General features: G+C 42.0%; 1 protein-coding gene across 2 annotated transcripts; it reads left to right on the top strand.

Annotated features, from left to right (window-relative positions):
* The first annotated feature begins 2,455 nt into the window (after positions 1 to 2,455).
* Positions 2,456 to 11,621, top strand: b3galnt2 (beta-1,3-N-acetylgalactosaminyltransferase 2). Of its 2 annotated transcripts, none has more exons than XM_035915248.2 (12): positions 2,456 to 2,812; positions 3,377 to 3,503; positions 3,916 to 4,016; positions 5,837 to 6,063; positions 6,317 to 6,412; positions 7,859 to 7,969; positions 8,091 to 8,169; positions 8,652 to 8,835; positions 9,170 to 9,295; positions 9,488 to 9,647; positions 9,728 to 9,784; positions 10,627 to 11,621. In XM_035915248.2, exons 1-12 carry the CDS (start codon positions 2,704 to 2,706, stop codon positions 10,762 to 10,764), a joined length of 1,515 nt encoding a protein of 504 aa, XP_035771141.1. In that variant the 5' UTR covers positions 2,456 to 2,703; the 3' UTR covers positions 10,765 to 11,621. The 2 variants fall into 2 exon arrangements, with proteins under 2 accessions (XP_035771141.1, XP_006807725.1); XM_006807662.3 differs by having other exon boundaries at positions 2,460 to 2,812; positions 5,864 to 6,063.
* The last annotated feature ends 5,179 nt before the right edge of the window (positions 11,622 to 16,800 follow it).

Raw genomic sequence — 16,800 nt, 5'->3', positions numbered from 1 at the left:
GTGACAGCACAGTTTGCACGAAGAACGGCGACATCAGCGGCTGACATCAGCATTCACGTTGTCTGCTGTTGCTCCTTCATGTCTCCATCCATGCATCCATTTACATCCTCACAGAGGGAATAGGCCAAAATTACAACTTTCCACCTAATTTGGTTGATAGTGGTTATTTTATTTTTAGCCACTTTTCACTACACTTCATGGTCTGATGATCGGGTCAGAGGCAGAATTGGTCTTTTTTTTTTTTTTTTTGGACAAACCAGGAAATCAACTCTTGCGTGTTGATATTATGAGAGACAGCAGTTATGATTTAATGCACAGCACTGACAGTTTTGATGAATGACACTGAGAAGGTGAATACTGGTATCTCTTATTGATTTTTTTTTTTCTTCCCCTGGTTGATCCCAAAGGGCTAGGATGTAATTAAGAAGTAGTCAGTGTTATAGTTTCTTTTCTTTCTGTTTTTTTTAGGCTTGGGACCAGCTGTGCTGTGGATTATCTACATTTATTTCACATTTAAACCCCAGTGAGAGGCAAAGTTTCTCAGTCAGCATCTTACAGTGAATGATGGGCTGCTCCATGAACACGCATCTGGTTTCTAAAGTTGAAACGCTTTTGTTGTTTTTCCACAATCTGAATAATCTTGATCTCTGTCAATCTCCACCTTAAATCTCTTGGCAATTATATTGCTTAAATTTAGTTGTTGGTCATGGCTACATCAAAGTTAAGAAAAATCGTTTTGCTTGTGGAAATGATATGCGCTATTGAGAAGACAAATGGTGTACCCAAAAAAAACCCCCTAAAATTAGGTCCCTGCATCATTGCAGGCACATTGTTCCCATGTGGGACCTGACTGGATAAAAGAAACCTTTATAGATGTGGAGGAAAAGTACAGTGATTCCTGAGTGGGAAAAGATGAAAAACACAAGTTGGAATAGTATAAATAGAGTATGAACTCCACATATAAATAAAAAGTGAAATGTGAGAGACAAACAGCAGACTCTGATAGAGGGCTGGAGAAGCCACAGCATTGCGGGATGTTTGGATGGGTTTCAAGAACCCCTGAACATGCTATGAATAGCCTTTTCCTTTCAAATGAATAATGTGTTGCGGGGAGAGAACTAAATCATCCTAATGAGTAGATCTATGAATACGAGTCCAAAAAGAATTATATAATGCACAGGAAAGTAATTATCCCTGGGGCAGTAGGTTATCTAATATTGGGTATCTGCACTGGAGCAATTTTCCAAATTGAGCAGTGAGGCCCCCAAAGTCTACCAGAATAGTAATAATTCCTGATAAGATTATTCATCTACAGGCACAGCATGGTGTTCTGCAGCAGCTTCTCAATGAATTCTGCTCAGAGCACTGACATGCAGCACATTGCAGTGTTTCCCCGTCACATTATTATTTTTTCACTCCGAGGGGCAGTAAGGTCTCTGAAATGGCATTTTTGAAACGCTGGAATGCCATTAAAATCAATACAAATAAAATGTTTACAAGCACTGTATAGGGCTTGTGTTTTTTTTCTTCAGTGGGGTGACCCATTCCTCCTCCTCCGGGAAAACACTGGTGCTCTCAGAGTCAAAAGAAATCCTCCTCAAGCGTTCGTCTCCATGCACAAAAGATTTCATTTAAATGATTTATGTGCAGCACAGGGGAACAGCTTTTGATAAAGTTGCGCTCTTAATGCTAGAACACATCACCTGGGTTTAGAGAGGATGAAATGATTCATATGTTAATTTTTGTCTTTGCTTACAGTGTTTTCCTCACTTTACTGTGTGGAGTAAAGGAAAACAAACCCACCAAACTGACATGTCTTTATGTGATAATCATGGGATGGGACGCACCTTTAGTGTTTTAGCGTTTCATTTGTTTTAGGGACATGGGATAAAATATTTAGTGAACATACTTAAATTAACATACTGTTGACTTTAATATGATTTGAGTGGAAAATAAAACAGCACGAGGCTGATTTATTTTTAATGGAGACACATTAAATGCTAGAAAGTGTTGCCTGCTGTTGTCAACACATTTATCTTTGTACACAGTATGATGGAGGAAAGGGAACTGGACCGCTGTATCACATAAAAACTTTTTTTTTGGCCCTAAATATCCAGTATTTGTCACTCTAATTTGCTCCTTTTTTTCCATGCTAGTCTAACTAAGTAAATGTACTAGATACATGTACTTTATAGTTTTATTTCACTAGCTAGAGTTTTAAAAAAGTAATGTAAAACTTAATATTTTTAAATACTATTACTATTAATCCTACAAATAATAATATTGACAATAATGAATCTGAAGATACATGCACTTTATAGCTAGTGAAATAAAAGTAAAAAGAATAAAAGTAATTTTATTAAGCTGAGAAAGGACCAGAACATACATTAGTATGATTTATTATTTTTATTATTAACCTAGAGAACTACTATATCAAGTTTAAGGCTCGTTCGATTGGCTACAGGGTTGAACTTCACCTCCCAGAGTGCACCGCGGTAGGGCTCCTCGTCTCCCATTGGTCTCGCTCATCGAGCAGCGGAGGCAGACATGAGGCAGTGGTGAGAGCCCGGCGGAGAGCTGCGGAGCTGAAATGAAGCGCACACACGGAGCAGCTCACACCGCGCAGCACCGTGCGGCTCGAGGAAGGTAGGCTCCGCGCCGCTAAAGCTGAAGGCTGCTCCGGCTGAATGAAGGGCTCCGTCCATGCGGAGGCTAGCGCTCATTCTGCTTCCCTGTGCTGTCGCCGTCCTGGTGCACTTGTGGTTGGCACAACGACCCTCCTCCGCCCCGCTGGACAACAACACATACTCGGGTACTTTTTTTAGCCACTACCCCGGGATTTTACCTCCTCAGCTTCGCAACTTTGTTTCCTTTCGAGAGGCTGGTTAACTTTGCCTTTACCGCCCCGGTGTGGTAGTTTGCTAGTTAGTGTGTGTGTGTGTGTGGACAGGTAGTTAACGGCAGTGACTGGAATGAGTGTTTTCTAATGTGTGTTTTACGGAGGAAAAGAGGTGAATGTAACATTTGAATAGTGCGGGGCGTTGCTGGGATAGTCTCTCGCCGTGTTACAGTGTAACTACTGTGCTCCGTGGCTGCTTGAAGCGGGTTATCACTCATTATCAGCCCTCACGCTGGCTGTGTGAAGCGGCTTCACCATCAGATCAGTGTAGACTAACTACCTTTTAATGCACGAGGACATTAATCTTCACGGGGTGCATCGCAGTAAGTCACCGCAAACTGAGTATGAGAGGAAAACCGGTTTGGTTAGATTTCTTTTTTTTTAAATTTATCCATATCTTACATCTGCCCTTACATTTTGAGTACTCTGCTATTGTGCGAGGTCATCTTCAGTGAAATGTGTCTGTCTCCAATGCAGATGAGCCATTACCTTTCTATGAAGTTTTGGTGGGGGTGCTGTCAGCAAGACATCATTATGAACTGCGACAGGCGATAAGAGAGACCTGGCTGGGATACCTCAGACACCACCTCCACTTCCAGCACAGGTCAGCAGGCTAGACCTTCAACTTCACTGCTTTTCTGTTTGTTTTGATTTGTCTTGCCTTTCTTTTTCTCACCAGTCAAATTCATATAGTAGGGAGAAAGGGAGGGGGGATGAAGCCAGCAGCAGCTGGCAGCAAATAACTGACAGCCCCATCAAGCCTTTTATCTTTACCTGACCAGCGGCCAATATTGTTCTCTTTCATTCTTCCTCTTTGTCCATTTCCTTCTCATTGAGCGATCGGAGCACAGATAAGGTGTGATGGCCTTTAAGCAACCCCCCGGTAACCATGGCAACGCCGGGTGGATAGATGGACAAGCTTTAGAAATCTTGTAGCCGAATATTGCACAAACTGGGGGGTATGTCACAGTGCTTGTGTTGTTGTTACATATTTTTTGTTGTTTACTCTTATCCAGAGTGGGGGTGAAGTTTATCGTGGGGGAACATGGGTGTCCTATACCAGAGGAGGACCGAGAAGATCCTTACTCCTGCTCCCTCCTGAACTTCACCGAGCCAGGTAAAAGAGGGGGGGGGGAAGAAAGGCAAAAAGAGGGGAGAGGCATCTGACTGCAGCTCTAATTCTCTCGGCAATCTGTTGCTTGCGTGCACGGTCGTCAAAGGGGAGTGGAGGCAGGATAACAGCAGAGGAGTCGAGAGAATGAGAAGAATGGCTGTTGAGAAAAAGAGTGAAACACCTTTTTATTCATGTGTTCCCACAGCTCAAGGACAACTTTCTGTTCCTTTTGTATATCTAAGGCCAAAGCAGAAATGTTCACTGCTGCTGCAGGGCTTAGGGAAGAGGAGGTGGGGTAACTAGAACTGCTTAACACTTAGAAAAGTAGAGCTGCACAAAGAGCAGACACTATATGAAATAATTTAACTCCTTCGCAGTCAGTTTTGAACATCGGCAGTAATTGTTAACGTCTGTCGCCTTCGCCGATCTCGTCCACTTGAGCCGGCTTTCTCCACTTTTACTGGCGTTAAGCTGCCTTCATGGAAACATAATTACAGCTCATCAGAATGGGCTTTTCACACAGTGGCCTTTGGGGTCATGGCAATGCGTTACATAGATATATTTATTTATTTTTTTGTTCCCCAGCCCTTTCTCTTGCCCTCCACTGCGTTAATGGCTGTTGGTTGTTGACGTGATTTGCTTCAGAATGGCAGGCAGGCTTTGGGTGCGCGTGATGCTCCGTGTGATTGGAAGAGAAAGAGGCAGTGGCAGCTTTTTAAGCACAGTCGGGGTACCTGACGCAGGATTCAGGTCAAAGCGCGCGTTAAGTGGACAATTAATTGTGGCGCTGAAATGTGTTTGTTTGCTCCGCGTTCATCACAGGGATTTTTTTATTTTATTTTTTTGGACTACAATAAGGTGAATGCTAATTAGCTTCTCAGAGCAGTAATCCTGCTGCCGGCAGAGTGTGTGTGTGTGTGTGCGCTTTGAATTGAGGAGAAATAGTGAGATATTTAATGATGTTTGAAGGTTTTGAGATTTCAGAGCTGATATAAACACACTACAGCATGAGATGAATCGACTGATTGACATGCAATTAAAGATTTTTGTCTTTGCCTTTGAATTCTGAACTACTACAGAAAACAAGCACTTTAAAGATGTCACACTGAGCTCTGTTTTTGTGTTATTTATTTGTGTACTTATTCTTTTTTAAGACTGAATGTTCATCCACTAGCCAGTAATAAAAATAATGGTTTGATTTATGATCTATTTAATGAGCTATGCCCAATGCAGCCTATAGTTGGTGCTTGATATTGAAGTAATTGCCCATAAACACCCTAAGCGACAGAAATGTAATGATAAAAATGTATGATAGTTTGATAATCACATTTTTGTCATGTTTCCAGGGAATAAAGCATCGATCAAAATGATTTATGTCTATTCTCTCCTAGTGGTAGCACAATCCTGCAGCTCAGTCCCATTCAGCTAACGTGAGAAGCGTTTGCCGTGATAAAACGTCTGCTCCTCTTCGCCTCTAATTGTCTTTATTTTGGAAGGAGCTGTAGAAGTTGTGTAGAATGCACATAAAGTGAAAGCGGGGCGGGGGGGCTTCGCAGCTTCGCTTTAACACCCTCGATCTTTTCATTGATCTCTCGAGTAATAAACTGCTCTTTTGTAATTAAGAGAGCACGCTCACAAGCAGGGGCTCGCTTTGAAGACAGCCGTCCTGAAGAAGCGGCTCCTCAAAGTGCTGATGGTGTAGCTTTCCCAGAGTCCGCCGCCTTTTCCGAATGCTTTCTCTCTTCTCTTCATCACTATGAGAAAAAAAAAGAAAGATAGTCAGCGTGTTGGGATTGTAATAAATTTCATGTGTGCTTGTGCAGTGACTCGCTGCCCTCTCTGTGTCCCAGCGGCAGGCCGGGACGGAGAGATGGAAATTGTGACGGTGTCTGATCCCTCGCTGCTCGCCCCCTCCGACGTGTCTGCCATCGCCCTGGATTTCAAGGTACTCCACCCGGTGGTGATAACCCGGCTAGGGGTGTTTCCCAGCGGGACCCGAGCCGAGCTTCAGAGCAACGTGACGGTGAAGCTTCTCCAGCTGGACCAGGAGGTAACGCGGCTTTGGCCTGTGAGCATAATGCATGGCGTATGCTGCGTTTCTGTGGAGCTCAGTAGAAACACAGCCCGAGGGCAGCTGGAGGACTCTGTGCTGCTGCTGTTTGTTGAACAAACTTCAGCTCATTTTAGAGTCCTGCTGTTGACAGAGCAGTGTGTGGCTGTGTTCAGTATGGAGGACGGCATCTTTGTGAACTCTTTATGGATAAAAAGTTCGAATATTTCTTTTTTTGCACTTTCCTCTTCAGGAGGCTGTGGTTACTGCTCGCTTCAGCTCCATTAGCACGGGGACCTTGGTGAACTGGATGTGGTACAAACCAGTGGAGCAGTTCATCCTGCCGAAGGTCAGTTTGTCGCTGATCCTCTGAGCTGTAGCCACGACTAAAGAAAAATGGAGTAAAAGTCCTCCAGTCGGGAATATAAGTCTTCAGAAGCTGTTTTAGTCTATTCTACTTTCTTTTTGAATTAAGCTCTTCTTTTTAAGTACTAGAAAGCTACTTTCAGCTGCTCTTATTCACAACGGGTCACTACAGCAGGTAGCTCTGCATATTTGATTTGACAGATTTGTTTTAATTAATTTTATTTTTTAACCTGGATTTTCTTGATGCAGCCACAAAGGGATTTGTGTCTCCTCCTGGAATCAAACCAGGGATCTTTGGGTTGTTTTAATGCAATCATTTAATGCCATATTAGTGTACCTGCTACTGTCCACAATCATTTCCAACACAATATTAATTTTATTTGTACAACACCATTTAAAATACAGTTAAAACATGATTGACAGTTCAGATAAAATACACACAAATAACCAACGTAAAGTAGATACCCACACACATATGTACATATAAGATAAATATAGAAAGAAAATGTAAAAATGCAAACTATATAAAAATGAAAAACTTGAGCTTGAAGCAATTTAAAATTCTTCCTCACATGAAAGAAATGGACGATTTGACTCAGCAATGTCTCGAATGTGAGCAGGTCTCTCTTCACCCCTAAATAATGCCTGTGAGTTACGATGCTGTACGAACACTGAGTCTATGCAAACATCATGGTCCCCGTCTCGCACGCCCGCGCAGTGCGAGATGATTATCTACATCAGCGGCGTCTCGTCCTTTTCATTAGCTCTGCTCAGGGCGATAACTGTGGAGGAGACGAAAAGAGAAAAACACACGAGACTTATAGAAGTTCAGGAGTTTATAAATTTATTTAACAGAAGTGATTTATCATTAATGTGAATGGGTGCCACATGCAGATTTAAAGAGGTTAACCCCCCAAATCAGAGGAGGACACATGAAGTCATTCATGTGTATGAGCTCACTCATTGAGGTTGATGTTAAATAGAATAAGTATCTGTTTGGAGAGCCTCGCTTCATTTTGTCCTCTTATATTTATATAACGGTGACCTCGCGCTGAATTTGATGTTTACCTTTGCATAAGTAAACATCCCCAACCTGAACTGATGCAGAAAAGCAACACATCAGTGCATAAAAAAGTGTTTGATGCTCACGATGTCCTGGCTTTAACACGCACCGCCAAGCGAAAGCCGTCCCCATGTCTGCACGTACGCCTGGCGGTGATGTCAGGGGTACAAGAGTACACCGTTACATCGCTGCAGCAGAGGCTAGGTTCAGGGGATGTTAAATGAATCTTTCATTAACATTGTAGCGAAGCATAATGTAATCCACTCTAAAGTTTCCAAGTCTGCAGTGTCCTTGATGGTAGCTAATTACATCATTCAGATGAGATGGCGTTGGACAGCACACCCGTGACATCTGTCTTTATTCCAGGGGTTTGAGGGGACGCTCGTCTGGGAGAGTCTCGACTCTGCTGCACTGACCACAGTCAACTCCTCCTCCGTGCAGCTCAGCGATGGAGGAGGCGTCCTAAAGATCTCTTCTGTATGTGTTCGCACACAGTATCTAGAAGGAGATATATGAATAACGCACTCTCATTCCTCTTTCAAGTTTCCAATAACTTAAATTTTTTTTTTTTTTTTTGCTCTTTTTCTTGGAATTGCAGATTGCAGAGGGGATATTGCCTCATAGAAGTGCTCTTGGATTTCCTGGTTTGGCTGGAGGCTTCACATTTACTATCTATGGTTAGTCCTGCAGCAGAATAAACTTTGCACTTTTTTTTTATATGATAATTGTGTGATCAAAGCCACATTTTTAAAAACAGTCCAGATGTAAGAGCTCGAAAAACACCGCTCACCGCGCTGCAGGCTTTTTGTATATGTTCCAAATAGGAAATAGCATTTTCATAGCCTCAACATCCGGCTGTTCCAGTATTGATTTTACCTACATGTGTTTGCATTTTGAATCTTAAGAGCAGATTTGGTGTAAATCTGTGCAAAACAAAATTAAATCCATCATTCAGCATCTCTGAAGAACCGAACTAATGGTCCATTGTGCCAAACGTTATCATTTTTTCATATCGTTTTACTCGATGGTAATTAAAGTTATTATACCTCAAGCGCCTTAGGTTATTAAAAAAATTGGGCTGAATAAATATAATTTTTGCACAAAAACTATTACAACTTTTTCCCTGATTACCCCGAATGTTTTCCTCACTCTGCGTCAGATGGAGACGGTCTGTCAGAGCTCCTGCGGGGCCGCCCAGCCAGGATGGAGCGCCATGCCTCCAGGCTGAGGGAGGAGGATGCCACTTTGCAGGAGGAGAGCCTCAGGCATGGCGACATGGTGTTCGTAGATGTGGTAGACACCTACAGGAACGTGCCTTCCAAACTGCTTCAGTTCTATAAATGGTATGCCAAGTGCTAATGACTCGATTCTCTGTCTCCAAATTGCCTGGGCCCTCTGAGGAAATCAGCAACCTGAAATGAAAGTGTGCCGACGCCTCAAAATGTCTCACTGTTAAAATCACGACTGCAGTCGCTCAGTCAAGAAGTAGAGTTCTGAGTCATCAGATAAAGCAAAATACACAGAGTGGTCTTAAGCTGTGATGTGATAAGTGTTATACTTATTTGCAGACCTCCTGCCCTTCATGCTCGCTGGTATTTGAAAGTAAATCCACTCTGGGATATTGTATAAAATCAGAGGGTGGGCTTTAATTAAGGCTGCATATTCCCTCTCTGGCAGGTCTGTGGGAAACGCTGACTTTAATCTACTGCTGAAGACGGATGATGATTGTTACATCGACGTGGACTCTGTATTAATGAAGATTGACCACAAGGGTCTCAAACGCAGCAATTTCTGGTGGGGGAAGTAAGTACAGTTCGGCGTCCGGTCCTGTTGACAGCGTATACTTTGTGTCCTCTTGTGCTTACAGTCTAACTTCAGTGCGCTGTCAGCTGAGTTTTGGAGCAAAGAAACAGGAACGCTGTGCACGGTTAAAATGCTGATAGGTCACCTGAAATGGAGACTGTATTTGATGATGTCTCTGCCATCCTGACCCAGTTTCAGGCAGAGCTGGGCAGTGGATCGCATTGGGAAGTGGCAGGAGCTGGAGTACGCGAGTCCAGCCTACCCGGCGTTTGCCTGCGGCTCTGGCTATGTGGTCTCTCGTGACCTGGTCCAGTGGCTTGCCAACAATGCAGAGAAACTGAAGGCCTACCAGGTAGAGTACGAATGCTAAATAAGAGCGGCCGACGTTCATGATCATAACGTGAGCAGCCCATCCTGGATGTCTCGTTGCAGGGAGAGGATGTGAGCATGGGGATATGGATGGCAGCTGTTGGGCCTCAGAAATATCAGGTGAGAAGCTGAATGGTATGAACTGCCAGCTTTAGTAAAACATAAATGATTTGTTTTGCTTTATTATCAGTCTAACACTGGATTAAATACAACTTAGCCCAGTGCTTTCACTTTCCCTTATCAACGTCAGACTGATAAAGGTCAGCGTCTGGCATTAAGAAATGTTAGAAAGGTACAGATATGAATGTGTTTAATGTGTACATTTTTCTTAGAATTTAAATGGCAGCTGTATTCCATCTGTAAATATAAATGGTACTTAAATTTACAGCATTATTGATAAGATACTGTGTATTAACACATTGTTTTTTTTATATGACTTAGAGCAGTTAAACAATGTAAGACAAAGAGAAAAACAAATACTGTGAAACAAAAAGAAAACTGCACTCATTTGTACTCACTATTGGTCCTCTGAGCTTCATTAGCCAAACTTTAGCACCTCACTAATAGGCTCTGCAAGCAAAAGACACAACGTGAAATAAAAATGTGAACTGAAATGATAAAACCCCTTTTCACCCTTGAGTTTTTTAGTCTGCTAAGCACGTACAATTTGATTTCTGTGGAGAAAAAAAAGGCAGCAAAGAGGCATGAACATTTATGATTGTTTTTCTCTTACCAGTAATTCAATATTCGGTTTGTTTTACAGCTTAACATTTTTATTACGAGCATGCGGCAAAAAAGCTTTGCTAGTGGAGTCGCAGTTTAAAGGCGTAATTGTGTTAACTGGTTTAATGTTTGTAACCTGGAGCATATCAAAATAAAATACTGCCAATTTCACCCGAGAGAAATGTGACCCAGCGTCCGCCTCATAATTAAATAAATTTTATTCCCCTTCCTGTTGCCAGGATCCCGGCTGGCTGTGTGAGAAGGAGTGCTACCTGGACATGCTGTCGTCCCCCCAGCACACGGCCAAGGAGCTGCACGTTCTGTGGGATAGGAAAAGAGCCTGTGGAGACCCCTGTGGATGCCCCTGGGACCACTGAATGTGGTTCACGCTACACTCACTACGTGACACTGTGGGTAAAATGCACTCGACACTAGCTGTCAGGTCATTTTCTGTAATATTTTTTTCTTAAAACACTAAACTGAGCCATTGTCAGTTACTAGAATTATTATTATTATTATATTATAAAAAAAAAAACCACTTATATTTGGAAATGTGGGACTCTGTAGGGAAAATAATGTCAAACTTTGCAGGTTCGTAATATTAACAACATAAACCATTTGCAGCTTAAAGAAAAAAAGACGTCACCTTTAGCTGTAGCATCCTGACGGTATTTGTGTCATGAAGTCGGTTATTAAATTTGAAAATGTCAAAATGTGGGAAGACTGCAGATGAAAAGATGCTTTATTAATGTAACTGTCAGGGATGGTACAAGAACCATGTGCAATACCAGCGTGTGAAGGTCATCATGTTTAGGGTGATTGCTGTCAGACTGAGTACTTTATTCTAATTGTTGGTACTCTGGAGACAGAGCTGAACCTTTTTTTGGTTTAATGCAGATATTTGATGGCGTTTTAACGATGATTCCTCTGCATTGCTATGTTTTGTAAATTTATTGTCTGAAGCTTTTCATCTTCTTTACTGTTTGTAGGTTTATGATGGGCTTTCTCACAGACACACACACACAGTTTGTACTGTAATTGTTATTGTGCAGATAGTGATGTGGCCTTACTGTATTTGTTAGGCGTCATACTGTACCTATGTTAACACTTGTGATATTGACAGACTTTTTGGGGAACTTGACAAAGCAGTCGGAGCGACTGTGGAATAGACTCACTCGTTTAACACGGTTTTATGAAAGCCTCCTCAAAGGTAATAAAGAACACTTAAGAGAGATTAATGGCTCACTTGTTGTTTATTTTGGGAACGATGAACGCAGTAAACTTGGGGGCGCTGCTGATGCTGCTGTGCTCAGTCCACACTGGATACGGACCACACAGGTCCTTTTTTTCCCACTTAAAAAGGAACAGGAATCCTATTCTTCTCCTAAGAGAGAGTTTTGAAGCAGAGGATGTGTTGGCACCAAACTGATCAGTGTTTTCATGTAATCGATAAGACCAAGGCTTCTTTGGACACATGCTTCTTTTAGGGGGATCTGTTTGTTTAGCCATGTGATTGATGCTGAGTCCCCACAATTAGATTTCCTCCCTGTATATTTTCTTTTCTTTCTTTTTTTAATTAATTTATTTTTGGGGGTAAATAATGAAAGATGATGCTGAATGTTTTACTAATGGAGGACAGTTTGAGTCGTTTGTTTTATTTAGGCCTGTCCCACCTGCCAAGAAATCTGTTCATGCACTTAACCTGACATTCGAGCAGGCATTCCTCTTCTTCTCCTAACCACCCTCCTCCTCCTCCCTCCCATCGTATCCTTTCGCCTCTCTTTCACTGAGCAGCATGATAACAAAGTCATATCCGCATCTGTTCCACTCTCCAGCATAGATAAGCGCGGCGCTTTCCGCCCCATCAGCCTTTCTCGCTGATTCACATCGAAGCCCTTCATTGTGAACTGGGAGAAGCGTGGAAATGACACACTGACGGGAGGGAAAAAAAGGTCACTTCTGCTTTCCGTGCCGATGATTCTTTAGGGGAAGAAGTTATTAAATTTGTCTAAACTTTGATGAGCGCTGCAGGGATACTCATGCAAAATGTTTAAATTATTATCTCTAGAGATATTCTTCATCTCCTCTGAATCCTTTTATTCGAGTCCTGTCCTCTCACCAGAATCTGTCATCGTGTGAAACAAATTGTACCGTGTTTACTGTCAGATTGCAGTTATGTATTACACTTTAAATCTCCTCAGGCTTTTCTATTATTATAATAATTTAACAGCTCGGCCGTATTTCCTGAGTGTTTTCTTCCGTTACATTTGCCACTGTTCATTTTCAGAATAACGTGTAATTCAGTGTGTAATTATGAACTTCCTCATATTTGGAGGGAAGATGAGCTCCTGTTTGGGTTTAAGCAAGAGATAGAAGGTACAAAGTGATGTCGTCTAGGGGGAACACTACTTAAGAATTCCTTGTTTTTTGAGCGATCAATACTTGTGAACATATACGCTCTCAAAGCTGGGCGCTTAAAGGCTAAAGAAACCAAAGTGTAAAAGTGCCACAGCAGTAAAACGAGCGGAAAGAAAAGATCTCAGCTCATCTAACTGACCCAGAATCTATGATTCATTCATACGTTTGATATTAATAGACCCCACACGTTCTGAATTGTTCTATGCCCTCAAGCGTGTATGTAATCTTTTCTAAGTGACGACAAGAGTACAATTCCCTGAACTACTGACTTCTTTCACTCTATTAATATTTTGCCATGAAAGTGCAATCATCCGTTTAGACTGTGACAAGCGCTGCTCAGAGAAAATAGAAGGAAGTTGGGCGCTGGAGTTAATTGTATTTATAAAATCCTTTTCATCGTTAGTCTCACCTCTTCCAAAAACTCATCTTCTCGTGGTGCCGAGTGAATACGAGAATGTGTTGACATTACAAATCTGAGTCTCATTTTCGGGATGGGTTTGGCAGACACTTAATTTTTGCTTGAGCAATTTAAAGATTTCTTTTTTTTCCCCTCTGGGGTAACCCACACAGGCCAGTCTGAGTTTATACCTACAATTTCACACAGTTACAGAATTGTTACAATATTTTTCCTTGCAGCCGAAGTTTTTATGTTGCTTTGGGTATATTTGGACTCTTGACTCTTGGACTCTCTACTGCCACAGGAAAAACTGTTGCTTCGGCAGGTCAGAATTTTAATGTTAGTTCATTATTTTTGGTTATTTCAACTCTTGACCTGCTACTTTCAGCCATTTCATTGATTACTTTTAGCCAAACTAACTGCTGATTATTTTCCTTTTAATGTATCTGCCTATTTTAATTTATTTCAGCTATACATGTTTCTGTTATCTACAGTCTCCATGCACATCATCGCAGCTTTACGAGTACAAAGCTGCACCCTGCTTTCAGAATTGCTTTAATTCTTCATGGCAGATCCAGCTAGGTTCTGGAAACATTCTAATAAATGTTGGTCCATATCGACTTTATAACATCACCCAGTTGCTGCACATTTGACAGCTTCACCTGTCCTGTTCCACCACATCCCAGAGGTGCTCTATTGGATTGAGATCTTATTACTCTGGAGGCCATCTGAAACCAGTCTGAGAATATTTGTGACATGGAGTGATCCATGCTGAAAGCAGCCATCAGAAGATGGGTGCACTGTGCTCATAAAGGGTTGGGCATGGTCAGCAACAGCAGTAGTTTGTGGAGTATCACCTGCAAAAGCAGAAATATTGAGGTGTAACATTAGCATTTAAATGCTACACTTGGTGACACCATGAGTGCAGTGGGTATCTGGGTTGATCTCATTATCAGCAAATGTGTTTTAATTTGAAAAAGATTTTACTCCAAACTGCGAGGCCACGAACAAAAGGCAAAAATAAAAGATGTTGATATGGAATTTGAAATGGTAAGTAATTACAATTCATTTCAACATTAATCCCCAGTGACAGTAATAACCCGTGCCTTTTGTTTTTCACACCTTGGCTCGTGTGATTACTAACATCACATGATCAGTACTGGGTCTGTGGGTTCAATATTCATGACTCTTCAACATTTGCTATTGGAGTTAAAGGAGCCCGTTGGATAAAACAAACGTCAAGAAGTCCAGTTGTCTCATTTCTTTTTATTTTATTTTTTTAAAGCTCTTTAGACCACCATGACCTGGATGACCGAGAACCTACAAGTACAGCTAATTACACTTTGTCACATCCAAAATAACAAAATGACCCTTTAAGCAGACAGATTTGGAATCATGTAGCAGTGTGTCTGATTTTACCTACATTAGAGACTATATTAAAACCTACCTGTTGTTTTAAACTGAACTCGCCTGGATTCAGATGAGGCACAGCTGTCTCAGATCTCAGGAGCTTACAGTGTGCTGAGAGCCATGCATCTGCATACTTATTCAAACATCTCCAGATTCTTAGACTTTCCTCGCAAAGCATTACACATTTCTGTCAATCAGCCTCCTCTTCTCTCCCCCCTCCTCCTCTTCCTCCTCTCTGTGCACTAAAACGAGGGGGAAATCATTTATTCATGACACCCGGCATTCCAAAACCAGCATTTGTGCCCGACTCTGATTCGCAGGAATGAGGAGATATTATTAGATGCACAACTATGTCCTAATGGGGCAACGGTTTCATTCCCAATTTGAAACCGCGCTCACGTCTCTCTTTGATTTCCATGGCTTCTACAGCGTCTCAGCCTGGCGAGGTTATGACTGCCCCCCCCCCCCCCCCCCCCTTTTTTTTTTTTCCTCTTCTTTTTCCAAACATTTGCAGAGCGCAGCTGTGAGACGTGTGTGACACATCGGGTGGAGGGCGTCGTCCAGCTAATCCATTACATTGATAAAGCCGTGGAAATGCCGAGTGAATCGCGAGTTTCATAAGCCCACTTGACCCCTGCTGCAGTAACGCGGCAGATTTACTGTGATAGTGTTTGTGAGAGATAATTAGTAGAGCCATTACTGACAGTCATTCTGTCTTAAGAGGATCATGAATTAGCTCATTGGTCTGATGATGATGATGATGAGATTCTTGGAAACCACTCAGTCATTTAATGTAACCTGATGTGACACCATGTGTGCAAGAAATGCCACGATGTTAGCTCAGTGAATAGTTTCTCCCCCTCAGTTCAGCATTAAATGGGCTCTCCTTCTATTTAGGATTGCACTTGATGGATTTCTAAAAGAAACTCTGCGCTTTAGAGGATGACTTTTGCTCCCTGCGAGTCACGTAATGTAGCTCAAAAGCATGTTTGTAGACTTCACCTACCTGATGAACCCTACATTTATTTTTAAACCCCACCTCTTGCCCCAGTTTGTAAGACTGGATATCTGTCGTTATGTGTAATCTTCAAATCAAAGCAGAAATGACCCCGGTGTCTCTGTTCCCTTCAGACAGCGCCGTATCTGCACATGGCCATGTCGAGCTCAGAAGACAGATTTATATAAGCTACAGTGATTGCATGCAGAAACAAGTGAGCACTTTGTTGCTCCTCTTTATCCCCGATAAGACATCAAGACGCAGTGAGGGGTTTTGTTTTTTTGGGTTTTTTTGCAAGCGACTGAGTGCTGGCAGAATTATGCATGAGAACATGTGTTGTTCTGGGATCGGTGACATGAATATTATAAAATGAAGGAAGCTTTTTATGAAATCCATGAATCAAGTGGTTTTAAAAACATCTGCAAAAAAAGCCCAACTTTACATCCACATCAAATTGACCCTGCTAACAGGAAGTGTCTGTAAATCTAAAACCAAGTGTGGGTTATTCTTCCACTGTTGTCCAAAGGTTATTGCCAAAATATCAGCGTGCCACCAGGGTGACATGTTCTTTTTCTTTTCATTACTATGAAGTCTGAGACTGTGGTTTCTTTTGTGTCAGCCCAGCCTGGAGCTATTGACTGCACACCAAATCTGCAGTCGATGGTTGTCCCCAACAATTGGCCAGGAGTTTTAATAGTTTCTCAGGCTTTTCAGAGAATGAAAGACCAGTTTTTCAAAGTGTCAACGGACAACTTTTCCCTCCCTCTGCTCGCTTTGCAAAGATTGGATCATTTTCTCTTGTACCAGACTGTTAAGTAAGCAGGTTTGCCCACTTACTGATTAAACCGAATATCTCATTTGGATCCTCCCAAGTCTCAGCTCTCTACAATCATATGAATGCCTGTCTGAGGTTCACTGCTGTTTAATGTTTTGGTTTCTTTTCTATGTTTTTAACCTCCTGTTTTTATTCCATCACAGAGCTTCTAGTAACCACTAGTTCAGGCACCTGAGGAAAGCTACTTGTTGTAGCTGCAGAATCAAGGCTTCATTTTTCTGGGAAGTTTTCTACAAGTGGCAGACACAGCTGCATGAAAGAGAGGCTTACAGAGAACCAATCTACAGTAAATGCTGATGGTTGATTATTCTGTAGCCACTGGGCCGTGAACATTTATCACACAGTGAGAAGTTAAA

Source organism: Neolamprologus brichardi, chromosome 13 (genome assembly GCF_056152115.1).
Source record: "Neolamprologus brichardi isolate AB-2024 chromosome 13, ASM5615211v1, whole genome shotgun sequence".
Taxonomy (NCBI): Eukaryota; Metazoa; Chordata; class Actinopteri; order Cichliformes; family Cichlidae; genus Neolamprologus; species Neolamprologus brichardi.
This window is presented reverse-complemented; position numbering and strand designations above follow the sequence as displayed.

Bases quoted from the DNA above. Each gene is read 5' to 3' on its own strand.
- b3galnt2 (XM_035915248.2), top strand. From the start codon at position 2,704: ATGCGGAGGCTAGCGCTCATTCTGCTTCCCTGTGCTGTCGCCGTCCTG. The intron at 2,813-3,376 runs GTACTTTTTTTA...TCTCCAATGCAG, and splicing joins GGACAACAACACATACTCGG to ATGAGCCATTACCTTTCTAT. The intron at 6,413-7,858 runs GTCAGTTTGTCG...TCTTTATTCCAG, and splicing joins AGCAGTTCATCCTGCCGAAG to GGGTTTGAGGGGACGCTCGT.